The sequence below is a fragment of the Etheostoma spectabile genome, unplaced genomic scaffold (assembly GCF_008692095.1).
Source record: "Etheostoma spectabile isolate EspeVRDwgs_2016 unplaced genomic scaffold, UIUC_Espe_1.0 scaffold310, whole genome shotgun sequence".
Classification (NCBI taxonomy): domain Eukaryota; kingdom Metazoa; phylum Chordata; class Actinopteri; order Perciformes; family Percidae; genus Etheostoma; species Etheostoma spectabile.
The window spans coordinates 178,438-191,372 of record NW_022605582.1 but is presented as its reverse complement, the minus strand read 5'-3'; the positions used below and the strand labels follow the sequence as shown (position 1 = coordinate 191,372).

General features: G+C 40.0%; 1 protein-coding gene across 3 annotated transcripts in view; it reads right to left on the bottom strand.

The window, feature by feature from the left end:
- Positions 1-12,935, bottom strand: part of LOC116686068 (phosphatidylinositol transfer protein beta isoform) — a gene marked incomplete at its 3' end in the record, with an annotated part of 61,913 nt that overhangs the window by 13,310 nt on the left and 35,668 nt on the right. For 2 of the 3 annotated variants that reach the window (XM_032511001.1, XM_032511003.1), the window contains 5 exon segments: positions 1,248-1,325; positions 6,119-6,202; positions 7,241-7,315; positions 9,229-9,236; positions 11,885-11,965. In XM_032511001.1, the coding sequence (XP_032366892.1) occupies positions 1,248-1,325; positions 6,119-6,202; positions 7,241-7,315; positions 9,229-9,236; positions 11,885-11,945 (306 nt within the window). In that variant the 5' untranslated portion in view covers positions 11,946-11,965. 3 annotated transcript variants of the gene reach the window in all.

The window sequence follows — 12,935 nt, the reverse complement described above, 5'->3', positions numbered from 1 at the left end:
CTGGCAGAAGGAGCTCAGAGTAGAGCCTTTATCTGACCTGGTGACTGGAAATTTCTATTACATCCAATTAGGGCTGAGAAAGAGGCGATTTGTCTTCATCAAACTGCAGCCTTACACTTGTGCCTTCCTCCAGCTCTGTACTCTCGGATTATTACCGGCGATGGTGCTGCTGCGGAAAAGGACTCTGTCTATATTTAATAAAAACATAAAACATCCGATTGGGTTACGCATTTGCCCACTTTATGTCAAAATTAGCAGTGACACCTTTGCTTTGAGTCGACGCTCTGTCAGGTTGCAGAGGAACTGTGAGTGAAAAGCCTTTTTTTTAAGTCCAGCCACAAGCTCTTGATTGGATTGAGGTCTGGACTCTGGCTCTGTATCTCATGTGACATAAACATTGTTGTTTTTAGGAATTTTTTCGAGTTGTTTTGCCTTTTTTTTGGCGGAGGTTGCTGGATAATAAATCTTCTCCCAAGTTCAAGCAGTTCTCCTGCAGACTGTAGCAGACTTTCCTGTCTTTTACAGCATTTACTTTACCTTCTTACCATCACAAACACCACACAAAAAGCTCAATCTGTGCATCTCAGAGCACTGACCGTCCTTCCACTGTGTTCGAGGGTCTCCTACACAACTTATGGCGATAGTAGCCCAAATGTCTTGTTGTGGGTTTGTCCAACAGTTGTTGTATGCGTAGTGTCTGCCATCCCGGCCATTAAGCCCCGTGGCTTCTTCAGAGTTGGCACCGGCCTCTCAGTGGGGAGCACAGTCTGCTCTAGACAGATTTATAGATGTTCCAATATTTCTTTCCATTTTTGTTATGACGGGCCTCACTTTATGTAGTGCTTTGGAAAATGTCCACATAGAATTATGCAACATCTTGTGCAAGTGGCGAAATCTGTGAAGCTACAGCTACGGACTCAGGTCATTGTGAATGACAATGTCCCACTCTTCCAATAGTCTGGTAAACAGGGTCAAACATGGGTTGAATCTTTGTGTGCACATCTCACCTTTTGGCAGGTGCAGGACAAATGAGAAATACTAGAGTGAAATAAAAATGTAATGTGCACAACACTGCTTTAAGGTCACATAATTGAATTCAAAGACAACGTTTCGACCCTACTGGTCCTTCTAATTCCTGCCTGAAGAAGAATTAAATTGTTAGCTTAAAGCAGCGTTATGAACATCACATTGTTTTCACTTTTGAATTTGCGTGTGAATGTAGATTCCACAGCTCACAGGAGCGTTACCTTCCAGGTGGGCCCGAGGGGTCCTCGGCCGGTCTTCGCTGATTTGAACGTGGCAGGGTCCTCGTCTGGCTTGTAGTCCTGCAGGGAGAGCAACTCGTTTAATTATTAAAATACAGTGCACATTATATTTAGCCGACACACAAACTGCTCAACAAGCGGAGGTTGTCTGCATGATTGATTTAACTGTTTACAATTGAGCACTGCTACACCATGGATTGAACAATAAATAGTGGGTTTGTTTAATTTGACAATATAAGTTTTTGATCACATTTTATTTTATGGTGTTCAGTGGGTTAGAGCAGTCCTACACTGCTGTTCAATCGCTGTGCTCCAAACCAGTCGGGGTCCTTATTAGGCGGGTTCCAGGGGGTCCCAAGCCAAAAGGGGAATTATTTATTTTCTCTTATATTTCCTTGGGGCAACACTGACTTTTACAACATTTTCTGACATTTTATAGACCAAACTACAAATCCATCCGGTAAACAATCAAAAATATTAAATCAACAATGAAAATAATAGCTAGTTGCAGCCCTAATTTTGAGCACTGGCTCTATACACTTAAATTTTTTAGGGATCCTTGATGGGAAAACATTTAGAAACCACTGCTCTAAACTAAGCAGCACAGCACTCACTGCCACTGCAAGGACAGAGTCCTGCACCCATTCCCCAAAAACCTGAGATTAGAGATGGACCGATTCCATTTTTTGCTTCCCAATTAGATTCTAATACCTGAACTTGCATATCGGCCGATACAGAGTATCAGTGTGTCATATATATATATATATATATATATATATATATATATATATATATATATATATATATATATATATATATATATATATATATATATATGTATATATATACACACACGATTTTTTAGGTCTCTGTTCAGTCTGTCGTTCAATGTCACAAAAGTTGACGAAAATTCATGCCATCTTTTTTTTTTCCCGTAGTTTGCTATAGTAACCATAAGATAAGAAGTATGAATGCAGCAACACTCCCTTCACTATATTGTTTTATTACACACACACACACACACAGTCATGTCCTGCTAAACCCATTTTGGCAAACTAACCACCTGCTCCTCATTCCACAGGAGGATATTGGTCCCATGGCAAAAGACGACTTTTAAGGCATATAGAAAAATGCAGAGCGTATATGCCAACCACATGAGCATGTGACAAACATGACAAAGTTGACTTAATAAAACAGGCAAGAGGAATGGTAATACAAATGAAATGGCTTTCAAATTATCAACAGCTCAAGGGCCCAGCAATTTAAATAAATCATGATGCGCCTGCAGCTAAAAGCTACTTTTCAGGGCTATCGACTAACAGGAGGGTGACACACACACACACACACACACACACCACAAACAAACAAAACACAACACACACCACCAAACACACACACACACACACCACACACACACACACACACACCACCACACACACACCCAAAGCTGTTTTAATGCTGAGAGCCCATCACTGTAAACAATACACTGTGCTGCCCTAATGAGGTCTGTGAAAGCGATGTGCCGTGGTTTCGTTGAAGAAAAAGGGGAGCTCGTCCACAAGTAAAGCAGTGTGTGGAAGAGTGGGAGGTGTTTGTGGGTGTGTGTGGTATTGTCTAGTTCCGGCGTACCCAGCACTGTGAGCCTTAATTACACTAACAAAATCATCCGTGCTGGCGGTACGCGGCGGGGCCATGCAGGAGCCAAGCAGGAGGCAGAGAGCTGATAGGGTCCTCAGACACAACACACTCTCCAGCAAGGTCAAACACCTACGCTCGTGAAACTCCACACCGAACACAAACACCACACAACACACAAACACACGCAGAGATTTACAATCACATGGAAACCAACGAGAGAGACACACACACACACAAACAACTAACTACAACAGGAAACCCCCACACACACACACACAGAAACCCACACACCACACACACACACACCACAAACCCAACCACAAACACACAAACACACACCAACACCACACACAACACACACCCACCACACACAGACACACACACACAAACACACACACACACACACACCACCACACACACACACCACACACACACACGACCACAACAGGAGTACGGCTCCTCACAATCACACCAAACTACACACCACACACAGAAACCAACGAACACACACACACACACACACACACACAGGAAACCAAGACACACACACCCAACACACGAAACCACGACACACACACAACACCACACACACACCACACACACACAACACACATCAAACACACACACACAAACAAAAACACACACACACACACACAAGCTAAACGACGCACAGAAAACAACGACACACAAAACTGGCTTTACTGCTCCAACACACACACACACACCAAATAGCCTCAATAACAAACACACACATGCAGAGCCACAGAAAAATGAGGCAATGTGAGTCAATAACAGCAATAATGTGGAAGTTATCAAAATAATATTTTGGGATTCAACGAGAAGTCATCAAAAAAGTCAGACGATATATATATATATATATATATATATATATACACACACACACACACACACACACAAACTTCTATATATATGCACATATATACTTTTATAAATATTAGCGAGGCAACCTAAAGATGCTCAAATGGTGTGTATAGTTTTAAATGCTTTAGAATAGAATAGAATAGAATAGAATGCCTTTATTGTCATTATACACGAGTACACGGTACTTGTGCAACGAGATTAAAGCAATCCCTTTGCAGTGTTACAGGGGAAACAAAAAAAATATAAGATATAACCGTAGAGAGACAAAATGAAACGATCAGAGATATAACTGGTAGGTGACAAAAGTTGTTTTTCGGCAAAAAGTGTTATACAATATATAAAATCAGCTTGAAGAATTAGAAGTGGTAACAACCAATAATAATCAAGTGCACAATGGATGGAAAGAATGATAGTAGTCTAAATAAGTAATAATGCTTCACAGTAATGGAAAGTTACATGTATTAATATTGCCACATAGTGAAATGAAATGGCCAATGTTCCAGTGTCCTATGAGGTATTATATAACAGTAACAGTATAACAAGATAATTCAAGATGTTGATGTTTAAGTCAAATAGAGACTAAATGTTGGAGCTAATTCACATTTATTTAAAACATAATAAAATGAGAAATCAACTCTAACCGTCCAATGAGTTTTCATAAACTGTCAGCCAGACTGAAAAGTGTCCTGGCATTTCATCTTCTGCTGATACAGTTTACTAAAATACATTTCCAGCTTTGGATCCACTAAAACGGGACGTGCTGCGATGATCGCCCGCTTCACAACGACCAAACACACACACGTCACTTTGGTCTTGTCTAGAGATGGTCCGATACCTTTTTTTTTGCTTCCCGATACCGATTCTGATACCGAGAACTGATCCGATACCAGTGTTTCATTTATATGTTATTATGTTTTAACAGCTGTATACTGCTATCCCTGTATGGATGGGATATGATTGTGTTTCCATTTTTTCACTAATGAATTGTCCTGTTTTTTCTTTTTGTTTCTTCTTGTTTTTATGTACTAAATGTTACTATCCTATGTCTTTTTTTTACTGTAACTCCAACCTGCCTGTTGGACTGCAGATGGAAATTAGCCCTCGGGCTACAGTCTGGCTCATTTACGTGTACTGTTGTGCATGTTCATCACTGTGCATTGTCCTGAATTAACAAAATAAATAAATTTCTATCTTTGTTGTCGGTCTGGCTCAGGTTCTGACAACAATGAACGCCACAGAACTTTCTTTTATCATCCAGTTTGACTGTCAGTTATAAAGGAAAAAGAACATAAATAAACCACTTTAACGTAGATTTTCTACAGGGCTTTGTAACGTGGTATTGGATCGGTGTATATAAACTGCATTACTTCCCGATGCCAGCGTTTTAGATACTGGTATCGGTATCAGAACATCTCTAGTCTTGTCAATGGAACATTTGGCAACTTTTGAAAAGTCAACTTTCCATCCAGAATCTTAATGGCGTCCATTTGGGCGTCTCGCGCTCTCTATCCACTCAAAACGTAACATTACTGCTCTTTGGCCAGGTCGCAAGCCCAAACGGGGTGTGTGTGTGTGTGTGTGTGTGTGTGTGTGTGTGTGTGTGTGTGTGTGTGTGTGTGTGTGTGTGTGTGTGTGTGTGTGTGTGTGTGTGTGTGTGGGGCGTGCCTGTTGTCTTGTTTCCGGTCTAGCTAGATCCGGTGGGTGTTGTAGTTTTACCAGTTGTTGCAACAGCATGTGGAAAAAAAACTACAAAGTTTGCCAGGCCAAAAAGAACATCAATTGCACGATTAAAAAGAAATTTAGCTGTTAAAATGGGTTTGCATTAATGCCGTTAATAACATGTTTAACTGACAGCACTAATAAAATCTCTTTAGGTTTTATACATGTTGCTGAAGATTAAGAATTTGGATGACGTAGCTCTAGGCTTTGGTACCATTTTTCCAACATACAGACTAAAAAGACCTAAATTGATACCTGGTCTGTTACACACTGTACATACAAAGTAAATGTTAAAATACTTCAGTGTCAGTAATTCTTCCTATGCATTGATCCTCCAAACTTTCTGAAATGAACCAACACTGAAATTAAAGAGGTTTCCGTGTCTCTAAAGAAAAACATTTTTTATTGATCTGCTCAAAAGTAAATTAAATGTTAAGAATACTGCTCATTGAAAATAAATCAGTAACATCTATTTGACCATTCCTTATGTAAAGGGGATTGTGCAGATTGATCCTGTAATGATCAGGACCATCCACAAGAGGGCGCCAGACTGGGTTTTTATCATTTACCATTCACACTTGAAGTGGAAGCGGGCCAGAAGAGTTTTTACTTACAGCGTTGGACACTTGACTTCTGTCTGCAATGTCAATGGGAACAACACTTACACTGTCCCACGTGGAACCATCTAGTTTGTGCACCTGGGAAAAAAAAAAAAACATTTGTAAGACAAGCACCCAGACTCAGAGTGAGGTACATCTCATGTCCCTTATTTGATGGCTTTTTGACTCCTTGGTCCTCGGCTGAACCACAAGATGTTCCGTCCCTCCTTTGAATGCCGTCTCAAATGTCTTATTTCTGCCCCTAGGGGTAAGAAGCATCGGGGGGGGATCATAAAGGAGCTATAGGTGGGGAAAAAACGAGAGCAGCAGCCTCTGAAGGAGTTAGCTAACAATTCCCAAACAGCTGACATATTCATGTGAAGCTTCAGGGAAAAAGGACGTCTCATCCCTCTAAATCAGTGGTTCCCAAACTTTTTCAGCTCAAGACCCAAAAGAGAAATTTGGTGTCTCCCCCGGGACCCAAATTTACCAAAATACACCATGAATCATGGTAACATCTACATTTTTAAACTGTGGACAAAAGACAGAACAAACCATGAATTTAAATGGATATGAAGTATATTTATTCCATTATAAAAGCAAACAAAAACAGAAAAGGTCTCTATTCTCCTTTTTTGTGTCTCACCCCTTTCTCAACTCATTTTCTTACTCCCCTCCTAGGATGAGAGAGAGAGAGAGCGAGGAGAGAGAGAGAGAGAGAGAGAGAGAGAGAGAGAGAGAGAAGATAGAGAGAGAGAGAGAGAGAGAGAGACCCCCCCCCCCCCAGCATCTGAGCTGAACAGACCAGAGTAGCAAAAAAAAAAAAAAACGCTCATTCACATCAGATTGAGATGCATTTCACTGCCAATTGGCGACCCAATAAAACGGGTCTGGATCCATTTTGGGTCCCGACCCTAAGTTTGGGAAACATTGCTCTAAAACACATTTGCTTGTTGCCTCTCTCCTCTCGTGCCCCCTCGGTCGGGGGGGGGGGAGGGACAGACACTAAGACGCGAGGAAGGGAGGGAGGCAAGTGGAGGAGTCGAGGAGGCAATTTAAGCGACATGAGCTGCACCACTGGGGTTCAGACTGGATATTATAGATATTTGCTTGATAAGAGGGAGCAGAGTTACTCACATTTTCTTGTGTTCCGAGGTCTGGTTTGTGCCACGTCTCGATCTTAATGAAGAAATTGTCTTTCATGTATTCATTCTAGAGAGAAGAGCCACGATATGATAAGATATTACACAACTGAATGTATAGAAAGTATGTGGAGTATGAGGAAACACCTTTAATTAGATTTTATAACCCTTGTGTTGTCTTCCGGGTAAAAAGTGAAAATCAACAATTTTTTATCAATATTTTTTACATTTTTCTTACGTTTTTGTCCCTTTCTTTTGTCCCTTTTGATGCTTTTTTTCCAATGTTTTTCACTTGTTTTGACGTTTTTAAGCAGCTTTTCAACGCATAAGCAGAAGCAACATGTTTCCTAAATGCGTATAAATGAGTCGTACAGGCCCCTAAAACCAACAATTTAAAAAAAAGCCGTTTGTTGCACCACTCGGCTGCATCTCCGGCCACGAGAGCTGCAGAGATCCACTGATGAATCGATTAGTGGTCAAATATTACATTAATCCATTAGTCTGTTTGAGAACTCTCCATCTACAGCTTGTTACCCTCGTGTTGTCTTCCCGTCAAAATTGAAAATCAACACTTTTGTTGATGCTTTTTATCAATATTTTAAACTTTTTCTTACATTTTTGTCCATTTCATTAACACTTTTGATGCTTTTTTTCCCCCCAATGTTTGTCACTTAATTTAATTTTAATTTGAATCACTTGTTTTGATGTTTTCAACACTATGTAACTTATTAACTTTAGTTTTAAAGTTATTGTGGAATTTATGGTCAATAAACTTCATTTATAAAATTATACCTAACGTTTGAGTTAGAAAAGCAGAAATTAGGATTATTGGACTAAATTAAAGGATGGATGTTTGATGATAACACGACTTGGAATACAGTGGTGCTCAAAGTTTACATACCACATGCTTAAGTTGACTAAAAGAGGAATAAAAAATCCATGTTTTTGGAATTTATTTTTATACCTAAATTAAAATATGTAAATCCACCTTTAGGACACCATTTTCTTTGTGATGAATAACTATTGTAAATAAATAAATGTTCTTATTTAAAATACAGGGTCATAGTATACATACCCCTATGTTAAATTCCATAGAGCAGGCAGATTTTTTATTAAAGGCCATTATTCCTGGATTCAGGATATTATGCATCCTAATAAGTTCCCTTGCCTTTAGAATTAAAATAGCCCCACATCCTCACATACTCTTCACCATGCTAGAGATATGGCATGGGATACTTTCTATAAATTCATCTCTCATGCAATCAACCAGGTATTAGTCTAACTGAAATAAACCCATGCCTATCTCTAAGCATGGTGAAGAGTATGTGAGGATGTGGGGCTATTTTAATTCTAAGGCCAAGGGAACTTTAATCAGGATGCATAATATCCTGAATCCGGAATAACTGGCCTTTAATAATAAAATCTGCCTGCCTCTATGGGAATTTAACATAGGGGTATGTACTTATGACCCCTGTATTTAAATAAACATTTATTTATTTACAATACGTTATTCATTCACAAAGAAATTGGTGTGCCTTAAAGGTTGGATTTTACCTCATTTTTTAATTTAGTTATTAAAATAATTTTCCAAAACATGATTTTGTTATTCCTCTTTTTAGTCAACTTAAGCATGTGTATGTAACTTTTGAGCACCACTGTATGTCAACTTTTCTCAACCATTCAAAATACTTCAATTTGTTTTTCCAAATGCTATAAATTGAATAAGACACCCCACATTATGAAAGTAGAGATTTGTACTTGGCAAGAGCGTGGAATCAATCATGTTATTTTGTGGAATTAAAAAGAACATTGATTTAGGACAAACGTGTCAATTTGACCCGAGGACAACATGAAGACAACATGAAGACAACATAGACAACATAGACAACATGAAGACAACTGAGGGTTAACTCATGATTTTCTACCTTAGCTAAAGAATTTAGATATTATCAAAATACAACAACAAAAGCGAAAAGGCTACACCGTCACGACTGGACAGGGTCAGCCATGAGGGGGGTTTAAAGGGAAGGAAAACAAATCCATTACAAACATTTTCAATTCACAACAGAAAACACCGGCCATGATGCACGCAACCCGGTGTTGTTTAACAACGGAGACGACTAAAGGTACGTGTCCACTGGGGCGTATTCCTGACAGCAGGGTCGCCTCGCTGCACCTGATTGGACGAGCGCTTCATTTGTGGGCTCCCGGATTTTCATCACGGACCGTAATGGCGGCTTGTTTGCAATTCTACAGTTCACCAAAAACCAAATCAGAAATACTTTATTGATCCCCGAGGGGGAATTCTGTATTACAGTTGCACAAATAGTATAAATATCAGAGTAGAAACATAATAATAAAAATATAAGGAGTGTGGATATGTACGGTATTTACATAGTTAAAAGAATGTTTATACAGTATTTACATACATACATTAAGAATTGCAATGGTGAAAGTATAATAACTAACTAGCGCACGCAGTTTCAACGGGGTCCAAGCCTCCCGCGCCGTCTCCCCAGCGACCGGGAAATTTTCTATTTTGATAGACCGCCTGTAGAGGCCTGTCTTTTACCAAATTTGGCAGTGGCTCCGGCGGTGGCCAAACAATCATTATTACTGGCTTTGTTTGATAGCATGTACTGTGGCAGAGATATGCAAATGCAAATTTTCCATTAAATGCATTGATTTTGTCCACACAAACCAACAACGTCATTATAGCGCCCCCTAGTGGCCCTCGTTACCAAATTGGTATGACTTCCGTGCGGCATGCCAAACAATCACCCCAAGTTTGGTGTTGATACCACGATTTTGGCCGATATGCAAAGTAACGTTCGGAAAAACACACTTTTTAATATTTGTGGCGCCCCCTAGCGGCCAATGTTCGTCAAATTTGGTACAGAGCCTCAGGGGTCATAGCAAGTATATCTAAAGTTTGGCTTTGATAGCTTTATTTTGGCCGAGATATGGCAAAGAGAATGTTTCCATAGCTAGCTACACAAATTTGTTTGCCCGTAATACGCGCAATTTTTATCCTAAAAATCTTTATGCAAACTGCTGTCAGGTCGGTCTGGAGATGCTATGTGCCATTTTTGTGCAGATCCATTGCCCGTCTCGGAGGAGTTCAAAAAAGTTGTTTTTTTGTAATCGCGATTTTTCACGCAAAGAAGTCTAGGCGGAAATGGGCGTGGCCTTATCACGAGATTCAGTAGGATCCAGGGAACGCGTGGATGTAAGGTTTTTAAATATCCGAGTACGGTTTGGGAGTTATAGGGCCAAACGCGTTTTGGCTGAGGTCTTTGCGGACTTTCGACCATCCTGAAAATGCGCGTCGCCACCATGTACGGTTTAGGCTGCAGCACCACTTTTATGCGAGAGAATAATGGAAAGTAAGAAAAAAACTGTACGAAAACATAGGGTTCCACAGCCCTGTGCGTGAACCGCGATACCGCGGTGCACCATCCTCGGCTTGGACCCCTAATAATTGTAGCAGTAAGTTATTGCACACATTTCAGGGCTGTATTGCACAAAACAGATTAGTACAGATAATATTACCAGTTTCACACCTCTCTTTGATGGCCACAAGGCAGAAGGACTTCCTGTGGCGTCTCTGTGGTGCATTTTGGGAGAATGATTCCATCACTGAAAGTGCTCCTGTGATTTAATGAAAATGTGGGGCTGTTAACTTTTTTTCGTACCGGTATAACGCCAACATTGTGACTTCGATAGCGTTGCTAAGACACGTTTTTCGATACGAAAATTACACATTACGGCACAAATGTTTATTTATGTTTCAGCTCCTACTCGCTAGCCCATCTCAGTGTAACGTAGAGTTTGTTCCTGTGTGTCCTCTACGACGTCAATCACAGACATTCAGATCTCGTAGGAGCATGCTGCGTGCTGATTGGCTCGCTGACTCTGATCAGATTCACTCCTTCGTATTGAAATTGAGTATTTGGAGGACGAGGCATTTTTCCATACTCGATTCTTTCGAGGCAATTCGGTGGGTGCCTAAAAGTATGATAAGCACCCAGCCCTGTTAAAAATGTGTTTCCACAACAGTCACTTTTCTTATTATATACCTATTTTGGAGTTTTTTTAGAGTCAAGCTGCTCGCGTCCTCATTTGCATAAAGTAGCCTGGATTCAACTTTTTGCAACGAGGAGCGGTAAACTCGAATCCCGCTTGTTGAAAGTCCCCCACGACGCTACCAGAATGCTTGCTCCTCTGCTTCATGGGACAATAAAGGGAAGCGGGGAAATGACGCTAGACAGTGGACACGTACCTTAAGGGTTACAGGGCAAAAGCAAAGTAAAGTGATATATATATTGTTCATTGTACACTCTTGTAAAATTTCTACCTATAGTAATATCCCCTGTATATTATATTCAGTAACATATCCGCTGTAAATCTTGCTCACAAACATGTCTCTATATTTATATTCATAACAAACCCCTGTAAAATTCTGTTTATAATAGTTCATTTCCATATTATTCACTTATGCACTTATGAAACCATGTATAAATCCGCACTTCTGCTATTGCACTTCTGGTTAACCCAACCTGCATTCGTTGCCTTGTACCTGTACATGTGTATGACAATAAAGTTGAATCACTCTATCTAAATATAGGGGGGGGCTCACTGGTCTGCAGTAAGGTACGCATTCCAGGCTTTTCATGGAAACGGAGCCTAGGAGCGATCATTTGACAAATGCTGGGACTTACTGTGGGAGGGTAGACAGGGGGGGGGGGGGGGGCTAGATGCAAGGGAAAAGGGGGGGGGGGGGTATCCGAGGTTCTAGAGGAAAAACTGTGCAGGTGTAAAAACAAACAAGTTGAAATGCTTTCACAACAAGATAAGCCAACGCTGCACCGTGTGGTAGCACCTGTATTACCTGTCAGAAGCAATCATGGGATTGTAGTGAATGGACATACATAATTCACCATGTTGCTAAGTGGGTCCACACACCTTTTGATTAGACATGTAATTTACTGCCCTTATCACCGCAGGTATGTTTAACTGTTCGGGAGCACGGCCCCTTTAAAAACGTTGGGATGCGTGATGACGTGGGAAGTTATGGGGTTGGGGACTTAGACTTATTTATTGATCCTTTGGGGAAGACTCCCGCAGGAATTGAAAATTCCAGCAGCAGTTTGTTAGCAAGAAAAAAGAAATAAAAAAAAAGACAAAAATAACAACATGACAATAATAATACAACAACACAACAAGACCAACGAACATTCTTCAATACAAAGAAAGACCATAAATTATTATTAACGTGTCAGGTTGAGTCCAGTGTTAAAGTGATAAAGTGACCAGGTGTGAATTTAAGTCTAGGTGTGTATGTATGTAGGTATGTTGTATTGTATGTGTACTGTGTGTATGATGAATGTATGCATGCATGTATGTATGTATGTATGTAGTGGACGGTGTGTAAATGAATGAATGATGAATGTATGTATTTATGTATGTATGTATATTGTATGAATGCTGCATGCATGCTGTATGTATGTTGTATGATGTATGTATTGTATGAATGCATGTATGTGTATGTATGTTTGTTATGATGAATGAATGCATGCATGTATGTATGTATGTATGTATGTTGTACTGTGTGTTGAAGTATGAAGTATGTAGTATGTATGTATTTATGTATGTATGTATGTAGTGTATGTATGTATGATGTATGTATT